Source organism: Liolophura sinensis, chromosome 2, assembly GCF_032854445.1.
Source record: "Liolophura sinensis isolate JHLJ2023 chromosome 2, CUHK_Ljap_v2, whole genome shotgun sequence".
Lineage (NCBI taxonomy): Eukaryota > Metazoa > Mollusca > Polyplacophora > Chitonida > Chitonidae > Liolophura > Liolophura sinensis.
In genome coordinates this window covers 16,109,291-16,119,074 of record NC_088296.1, presented here as the reverse complement: position 1 = coordinate 16,119,074, position 9,784 = coordinate 16,109,291, and the positions used below count along the sequence as shown (strand labels likewise).

General features: G+C 41.8%; 1 protein-coding gene across 3 annotated transcripts; it reads left to right on the top strand.

Moving 5' to 3' along the window:
* Positions 1–741: 741 nt before the first annotated feature.
* LOC135462923 (collagen alpha-1(XII) chain-like) lies at positions 742–6,119 on the top strand. 3 transcript variants are annotated; one of them, XM_064740235.1, is made up of 5 exons: positions 807–819; positions 1,644–2,257; positions 3,046–3,344; positions 3,797–4,219; positions 5,245–6,119. In XM_064740235.1, the coding sequence occupies exons 2-5, from the start codon at positions 2,172–2,174 to the stop codon at positions 5,547–5,549; spliced, it is 1,113 nt and encodes a 370-aa protein (XP_064596305.1). In that variant the 5' UTR covers positions 807–819; positions 1,644–2,171; the 3' UTR covers positions 5,550–6,119. The 3 variants fall into 3 exon arrangements, with proteins under 3 accessions (XP_064596306.1, XP_064596305.1, XP_064596307.1); XM_064740236.1 differs by lacking the exon at positions 1,644–2,257 and having other exon boundaries at positions 742–819; XM_064740237.1 differs by lacking the exon at positions 807–819 and having other exon boundaries at positions 2,171–2,234.
* Positions 6,120–9,784: the final 3,665 nt, after the last annotated feature.

The window sequence follows — 9,784 nt, the reverse complement described above, 5'->3', positions numbered from 1 at the left end:
GTCTGAAAGTGAATGACCCCACGCATACCGCCGTTTTTAAGCTCTTGACCATTTTGAGGAAAAAAGGATTGCTTCAGCGGCCTTAGTAGATAGATGGAAAAGAAATGGATTCAAAATTCTTAATCTAAATTTTAATAGTTCCATAGTCTTATATATACAAAGTCGTACATAATCACACACACACACACAAAAAATTAAAACAACAACAACAACAAAAAAGAATTAAAAAACCACTCATATCAGACTGATCTACGTAGGTATTTGTGATCTGTTTGATGTCCTGCAAACGTTGCCACGGATGTTAGAATCGATGTGTTGTTACAGTGCCGATTTTTTGTACATTTGTGGTGCAACAGAATACTCTAAACTTTGGGATACATGACTGTATGGGGTGAGAACTGCATACATACATATTGAAAGAAGCATAATAGTTTAGCTCTTTCACCTCATTGAAACCGTCACTTGACGTGACATGACATATAACAAGTAGCGGACTTTATAGCACGGGCAATAATAAACAGCTACTATACTAACTATTCAACAATCAGAATATCCGGGATCACAGAAAGGTCGCCCAAGTTCAAGGTCAGGCCACGAGGCGAATTGTAAGGCATTGGGTGCGCCATAGACCAATCAGAATTCACTGTAATTCTCTCATAATTTGCGATCTATGGCCTGCACAGTGCGTTGTATATAATAAAACTTTCGAATATTCAATCACAAAAAATATCTGGTGAATTCTTTTGTGCACGTCAACTATAAATGTAACCAATGATACCCATGTTTTGCCATTCCCTTCGTGTGATCATTTAATGAGAGGTAAGTTTGAAGACGGGAATGTCGTTCCTATTTTTTATTTTTTAACAAATGTTCATCTTTTGGCAGAATTATATCATCTGATTGCTAACATTGCAGAACTACTTTAGCCCTAACGAAACACAGGATCTGTTTTTAAACTTTCCAACTGGTGTATTTTCTACTCAACTCTGTTTCCTCACCAGTGTATGTACATGCTGCAGTGTGGGATTCACAAAAATATTCACTCAAAATGCAAGGGATGGAAATGGCACTCTATGCTTAGAGCTTGACAGATTAAATATCTTGTTTGTGTCATCCCGAGCTTAGCGGGGGGAAAGGTGAAATAACACAATAGGTTCATTCTGAGCTTTGTGTGGCATCTTAGTGACATTCAGAACTTAGTGCCTTAAAGGTGAAATAATATGGGAGTGACATTTTGACCTTAGTGCGGCAAAGGTAAAATAACACCGTAACGGTATTCTGAACTTGTGTACCAAAGGTGAAATAACACGTTAGTATTATTGTGAGCTTAATACCTGACACTTTTTTTGATTTTGGGGTTATTGTGTGATTTTTCAAACAACATTTCCGTTGCGCTTTGAACTGATCATGTTAGTTAGCTTAACCATTTTCGTTTATGAAGAACCATATTTGTTCCTGAGAAAATACACGTAACTCATTTTGATATTTTGATTTAATATTAATCTATTAAACAATGAACGGCTATAAGCTATAGTTGTCACACATACTATGTAGCTTGGGTTTTCACCGCTGATGAGGATCTCATCGTAAACTTTAGTTTATTTCTTTACATGATCCGAAGTTTACTCCCCTCTCACTTACAGTAGTTCCCTTAAACGACAGTGGTCCGGTTTATGGGTGGGGGGAAACCTGGCAGAGCATGGAGGAAACCTGGCAGAACACGGCGGAAACCAATGCACCAGACGAAGTTACTCACTTCAACTTCTGTCGTGGCTGGTCGTGACCGAGTGGTTAAAATGGATACTCAAGGCCAGGAACCTCAAATGAAATGGAATTTACATCACCGAATATTTTTACCTAATTCTGTATAATCCATGGTGCCAGGAGTGTATAATTTTCTACTTGTACAGTTTTTATACAGCTGTTAGAAAGCTACCTATCTAAGACTGTTTTTTTTTATTCGTCTTTTGTTGTCTGAGTGGTTGTCTGAGTACTTCCACAGCTTTGATCTTGCAAACAGTCTAAATGGCAGATAAATTTGCTCCTTTCTCCTAAGACGGGCAGAAAAGCAGCATGTTGCTAAGTTTATTGAAGAACCACTCTTTTCCAGCGACTTCTTGCAACACGTCACATTTTCGCGTTCATGGCCGTCTTAAAGATTCTATTTCAGAATGGCGCATCAGGCGGTGTTTAACCATGAGCGGTTAGCTGAAATTCGTCATCATCATTTACTGGCAAGGATGACTCCCAACTATGAGTAGAGAAAACTTCTATATGAATTTATGTAGCTTTTGTATACAACTCTACCTAAAACACTATTACAATAAAGAAGTTTAGGATGACTATAGCGAGCTTAAGAACTTCTTCCCATAGATTTAATCGAAACTGAGAGGTGGCACAAGCCTAACAAACTTTGTATTGACGAAAGAAAATGTGGTACTTGTGTGTCGAAGATGAATATCATTTCCTACTTGTTTGTTTATTGTATAGAAGTTATAGACAGAAATACATTTCCCAGTATTATACTGTCAATCCAGATGGAAGAAATTTTTTTGAATGACTACAACTAATGAACAACAGTTACGAAGCTTTGCACTGTTTCTTGACACATGTTTTAGATTAATGGAGTCAGGAAGTCGTGTATTAACTTGCACACTGCATTACGTGTTTATTGACAATTGAATATTTGTATAGTAAATGTTTGTGTCTGCTGTTTGTCATCACGAGATAGTATGTGACATGTTTCTATGCGCATGCGCGATTGGCTCGAGGCAACAATAAACTACTACTATACTATATTTCGGCTCTGTGACTCAGTTGGTTAGCCCGCTAGTGCAGCGTAATGACCAAGGAGCCTCTCACCAATGCGGTCGCTGTGAGTTTAAGTCCAGCTCATGCTGGCTTCCTCTCAGGCCGTAAGTGGGAAGGTCTCTCAGCAACATGCGGATTTTCGTTGGTTCCTACGGGCCGTCGTATAAATGAAATATTCTTGAGTACGGCGTAAAACACCAATCAAATAAATAAATACTATATTTCTAATTCCAGATATATTCCATTTACACGTGTCGAAAACATGGAGCGTGGTACCGTCACCATGTTGTTAGCTGTGGTACTTGCTCTCGTGGTCCGAGAAGTCAGTGCTCTTGCCCTAAATCCCTTTACCACTCCTCCTACCAAAAGTGTTGTTAATTTCTGGGGTAGATTGAAGATCGACTGCGGGGTGTCTGTCTGGTCGGCATGGGGTCCAACCAACAGTAAAGGTTACCGGATCCACACACGGACTATTCTAAGGCACCCACAAAATGGCGGAGCTCCTTGTCCACCACTCACTGAAACTGACTGGGGTAAGGGCAATGCACATTTCCTGTCTATTGTACATTGGTAAACTTCTCTAAATTTCCCCCTTTTTCTGTTTTATTACTCTAGGATATACATTTATTTATTTGTTTCATTGGTGTTTTACGTCGTAATCAAGAATATTTCACTTATACATATACGACGGCGGCTAGCATCATAGTAGAAGGAAAGGGATCAGAGCTGGTAGAAAAGCCACGATCATCCGCAGACTGCTCATAAACTTTGCCCCATCTACTTACGATCCGAGAGGAAGCCAGTATGAGCTGGGCCCAGTTTCACGAAGCTTGCCGTGGTAGTTAAGTGAGAGTAACGTTAAGACTGCTTCGTGAAACAGGGTTCTGAAAATAAACTCCCAGAAACTGCATTTGTAAGAGGATTCTGGATCATTGTACTGCGGCAATGGAGATCACACTGTACATGTACACGACTTCGGTTGCAGATCCATGGTTTAACTCAAGCATTCAACAAAAGGCATTTCGAATGGAAGAGAGGCTGATATCCGGACAAAACACCCAGGGGTATAGTTTCAGGACCAAACGGCAGGCCAGCACCATTAAACCACGTGACTTCCTGTTTATCTTGGACATGAGTGGCAGCATTAGCAGTGCGGACTACGCCAGGGAGAAAGACAACATCGCGAAGCTCATCGGTGTGATCTGTGGAACGATTGGCCCCGGAAACGACAACAACCGAGCAGCTGTGATCACCTTTTCTACCGACCCCGTGATAAACTTTGACTTCAATGACCACCTTAACTTGGCTGATCTCCAGGCCGCCGTGAGAAATTTACCGAAAGTCTCCAAAAGCACTTGCACAGGAAAGGCGCTCGACCTGGGGCAGACGATGTTCGTCGCCAGCAAAGGTAATGTCATTTTAGTCTTTCAGATATTGTACAAATTATTGGATTTACATTTAAACACTCGAGAAACCGGGCATGGTTCAGTGGAAAAGTGCAAGACTACCAACCACTGGTATATGAAGTGAGAATGCTCATGATACTGAACGGTCGACTGCGCTAGTTAGGTAATACTGAGCGCCATACTCAAACATTTGCCACATTTTCCATGTGAGGCAGTCAAATAAATCAGTGAAACATGTAAGCACACACCAGCTTTACAGCGCATGCGCCGCTCTCTACGTTGACATCCCTACCACCACTAACAATTTTTGTACACGAATCTTGTCACTGGGGTCACGGTGATGAGACAGGAAATGAAATCAGAAATCACAAAAACTTTATCTGAACCTTTGCTACCAGTAATATTTTATGTGCCCGCATTCCCTTTATGTAAAGGATGTACAATAAGGACACCAGTCTCGAGAAGCTTACTTGCGTCACACTGGCTCCAAACATCAAGATTGTCTACTGGTTGTAGTGATGTAAAGCGAACGCAGAGAGAGAGGCGCATGCGCTGTAAGGAGTATGAAAAATCTGCCCCAATGAGGGATGTATAAGGTCAAAAGTTCCGCTGGGTCTTTAAGTAAGGGGTTTTTGTCATATATCTTGCAAGTGCGGTGGCTTCCTACACACATAAAGAGCTGACCACCTTTGTATCAGTGGAAATTCCTGAATCGTATGAATAAAAATGTGATGACAACACAAAAGTTTCAGTAATCCTGGAACAGTGATGTATAATAGATTGTAATTAGCCTCAGTGCTTTTCTTTTTAAAGAACTGCTGAAGTCAGACATGTGGCGTGTAATTTGATAGTATTTAGCCATTTACACGAACACACAGAATAAAACCCTAACTCAGGTAAATTTACAAGAGGACATATGTCACCGGTTAAAGGTGAACACTTGCCAATTACCTCATTGTCGTCGATGCTCTGTTTTTACTCCCGATGGTCTGAGTCTTTTATTATATTGTCATGTTCAAACTTGCAGGGGCACGTTCAGACTTCATATCCGAGAAAGAAGTGGTTGTACTGACTGACGGTAAAAGTAATTGTGGCCCGAACGCCGTCAACGCCGCTCTGGCTCTGAGGAACAGTAGAAGACCGCCTCTCCTGCTGTTTGTGTTCGCCATAGGTAACCACAATGCCGCTAGTCGGCAGGAGATGGCAGCCATGGCGTCTGCTCCGACGTCTTACCATCTTTTTCACTTCACAAGCTTTATACAGTTTGAGCAGGTTGTAGATTTCATAATATCCAACCCATTCGGCTGCGCACCCATCGAAGTTGGTCGTTAACTCGCAGAGGTCATTGTGCATACTCCAACACAAAGGATGCGCCGCACGTGCTGAAAGGAAAATAGCTTCTTCCGTTGGGCCTTTTTTTTAATCGTTATTAAAGGCGTTCCCAGATTAATTTAGCATCTCAGAAAAGTATCTGAGGTGGTCACAGCTCATGTATGTACCGCATCTTTTCAGGTTATCTACATATATCACAGGTGGATAAGTTAGACCAACACTTTAAATGCGTCTTTACTTTCTAAGCCATGTAACAGTATAAATCTTACCCATTTGGCTGTTCCATCAATCACCTCCTCTGTCAAACTGGTTGTTTAAGTAATCCTGACACGGTTTGTAATATGGTCATGGTATCCGTGGTGACCCTTTTAAAATACTCATCGAATAGATGATTTGAGATCAGATTATTTTATTAAATTAGAGAGCACCGATTTCCCACCATTATGGTCAATGTTGAATGATCCTGTTTCAACCTCTTCAGCAGATTCGACGGTGGTACGCATCCAGCGCTCTAAGCCTATAGCCTATACATTTTGAAGTATGCAAATAAAACATTTTTCCTGCATGGTATTATTTTTGTTTGTTTCTTAATTAGGTTTACATTTACTTATTTATTAATTTAGCTATTTGATTCTTGCTTAACGCCATAATGAAGCAATTTTCACATTTTAGCATTTTGAGCTGTACTGCTAGTTTTCGATTAGTTAAGAAACACAGAGAAAATGTTCTTTGTTTTGTGGCGTTCTTTATTCTGTATCAGACAAAGCTTGCTACCATTACATTTTACATCCGTTTTTCGCCGTAGACGTATTCAAGCATATTTCACTTACACGACAGCGGCTGTGATTATGTGGTGTGCAATCGTTATTTTCTATACCTATCACTAAATTATGGACTCAAAAACTTAATCAGTTAATTTTAACAGAAAATCTGTTGTCTGAGTAATTTTGTTACGAACAGTTAGTTTAATAGAGTCTTATGTTGAATTAATAGAATACATGTGTTATATTACACAGAATAATCTATTACAATAGCAGATTTCTAGCACCACTCACAAAGCAGACTTTCTGTTCAAATTAACCGATTAATTTTTGAGCCTAGTATGAAATTAGTACGAAGGCGGTAGCTTAAAAAGTGGCAAAAAACCGACTACAAGTAGCCCGGGTAGATAAGGGTATAATTAGCGTTGATATTCATGAAAATGGAAAAGATTACGTACAGACGATTTTTCCATACGCAGAACAGTGGTCGTTCACCAATGCGGTCGTTGTGAGTTCACTTCCAGCTCATGCTGGCTTCCTCTGCTTTTGTGCATGAGGTGGTCTGCCACCAGCGTGCCGATGATCGAGGGTTTTCTTACGAGCCACCGTCGTATAAATGAAATATTCCTAAGTACAGCGTAAAATCCAGTTAAATAAATCAATAAATAAATAATTTATATATAATAAATATTTAAAACATACTTCGCTGTATAATTCCTTGTTGTTGAACAGACATTTATTCTCACTCAACAACTGTTTACACGACGATTCGGCTGACTCCTTGTTTGATGGAAAGTGAGTATGTAAATATGACATATAACAATTGACAGGATAGCATGACTGCCCTCTGCAAGAAATACCATCTCAAATTACAACAGCAGCCAAGGTTGTTAACGTGTCAGCGTGGCGTAATGGACCAGGAGCCTCTCAACAATGCGGACGCCTTGGGTGTGGTCCAGCTCACACTGGCTTCCTCTCCAGCCGCGCGTGGGACGGTCTGCAGCAACTTGCTGATGGTCGGATGTGGACGAGAGTGAATGTAACGTCTCAGGTTAAAGTAAGCCGTTTGACTTTGTTCCAAGTCTACGACAGCTGTAGATGGCAGAACCTCTATTGGGCCTTCACGATACTTCTCGAAAACTTACCTACGCGAGTGACAGGTTGATCGGTGTAGACAAGCCGTAGCTACGTCCCGTATACTTACGTAAGCGAGTGGACGCCCGTGACAGGCTGATCGATACAAACAAGCCGTAGATACTCCTTGAACACTTACGTAAGCGAGTGGACCCCCGTGACACGCTGATCGGCATAAACAAGCTCCAGATATTCTTTGAACACTTACGTAAGCGAGTGGAGCCTTGTGACACGCTGTTCGGCATAGACAAGCCGTAGATACTCTTTGAACACATACGTAAGCCAGATGATTTGTTGATCCACCCAGTACACTTACCTAGGCCAGGGGACTCCTGTGACAGGCTGATCGGCATAAACAAGCCGTAGATACTCTTTGAACACTTACATAAGCCGGTTGATTCGTTGATCCGCCCAGTACATTTACCTAGGCGAGTGCACTCCTGTGACACGCTGATCGGTACAGACAAACTGTAAATAGCTGAGAAAACAACACCATTAATTTTTAGATTAGCTGATTGATTTATTCATTCATTTATTTTCTGATTGCTGGATTAGTTACTATATAGTACAGGATAGTTTATTTAATCAAGAAATAGAGCACGATTGCATGATTAACCAATTGCATGACAGCGCATGCGGTTCACATATTTGTTTATTGATATTAATAATATTTATTAATTATTTAATTGTTTGGCTGGATTATAGCCAGTCTCTTGATAACTGTAATGCCTGAAAATAGTGATATTAACCAGTCTGTTTCTTGATAACTGTAATGCCTGAAAATAGTGATATTAACCAGTCTGTTTCTTGATAACTGTAATGCCTGACAAACTGGTTAATATCGCTATTTTCATATGCTTAAAGTTAATAGGCTGATTATGTAAAAGTGTTTGATATCAGATAATATATATAATCCACTCCCTGATTCCCATTAGCCTACACAAGAACTGAACAGAGTTGGGGTAATATTGACCTCCTGACCAAACTTCGATAGGCCAGTATTCAAGCCGGAGACGCCATCTCAAGCACCTGACTATTTGAAGATAATGTTTTCTTTTACGATTAGAAGGACGGTCTTGTCATTGTCGTCATATTTACTGAAACGCTATGCTGAAGACATTCGACATGAAATCTCAACCGTTCCTATTATAAACTGACACCTAATCGATCAATATTTTCACTTTTACGATACAAGTAACATGCAGTAAAGGTTTACACATTAATTAAACAGGTAGATTGTATGTAAACATCCCAGATGTTTGGTCTCTACTTGTAGGCTAAACATTCCCGAGGTCTGGTAACTGCAAGCAGACCAAACACCCCGAGCCCCCCCCCCCCCCTCCCCCCCCCCCGCTTGTAGACTAAACATCCCGGACGTCTAGTCTCTGCTTGTAGATTAAACATTCCCGAGGCCTGGTCTCTACTTGTGACTAATCATCCCTGACACCTGGTGCCTGCACGCAGACTAAACATGCCCGAGGCCTGGTTCCTGCATGCAGACCAAACATCCCCGACCCCTGGTGCCTGCTTGTGGACTAAACATCCCCGAAGCCTGGTGCCTGCTTGTAGACTAAACATGCCCGAGGCCTGGTTCCTGCATGTAGACTAACATGTCCAAGACCTGGTCCCTGCACGCAGACTAAACATCCCCGAGATCTGATCCTTGCACGCAGACTAAACATGCCCGAGGCCTGGTTTCGGCTTGTAGACTAAACATCCCCGAGGCCTGGTTTCTGCTTGTAGACTAAACATTCCCGAGGCCTGATCCCTGCTTGTAGACTAACATGTCCAAGACCTGGTCCCTGCATGCAGACTAAACATCCCCGAGACCTGATCCTTGCACGCAGACTAAACATCCCCGAAGCTTGGTCTCTGCTTGTAGACTAAACATCCCCGAGGCCTGGTACCTGCTTGTAGATTAAACATACCCGAGGCCTGATCCCTGCTTGTAGACTAACATGTCCAAGACCTGGTCCCTGCACGCAGACTAAACATCCCCGAGACCTGATTCTTGCACGCAGAATAAACATGCCCGAGCCCTGGTTCCTGCTTGTAAACTAGACATGCCCGAGGCCTAGTCTCTGCCTGTAGACTAACATGTCCAAGACCTGGTGCCTGCAAGCAGACTAAACATCCCCGAGACCTGATTCTTGCACAAAGACTAAACATGCCCGAGGCCTGGTTCCTGCTTGTAAACTAAACATCCCCGAGGCCTGGTCTCTGCTTGTAGACTAAACATCCCCGAGGCCTGGTCTCTGCTTGAAGAATAAACATGCCCGAGGCCTGGTCTCTGCTTGTAGACTAAACATCCCCGAGGCCTGCTGCCTGCATGTAGACTAA

Excerpts from the sequence above, each read along its gene's own strand:
- LOC135462923 (XM_064740235.1), top strand. The coding sequence starts at position 2,172 with ATGGCGCATCAGGCGGTGTTTAACCATGAGCGGTTAGCTGAAATTCGT. Across the intron at positions 3,345-3,796 it reads ACTCACTGAAACTGACTGGG|ATCCATGGTTTAACTCAAGC; the intron begins GTAAGGGCAATG and ends CTTCGGTTGCAG. Across the intron at positions 4,220-5,244 it reads GATGTTCGTCGCCAGCAAAG|GGGCACGTTCAGACTTCATA; the intron begins GTAATGTCATTT and ends TCAAACTTGCAG.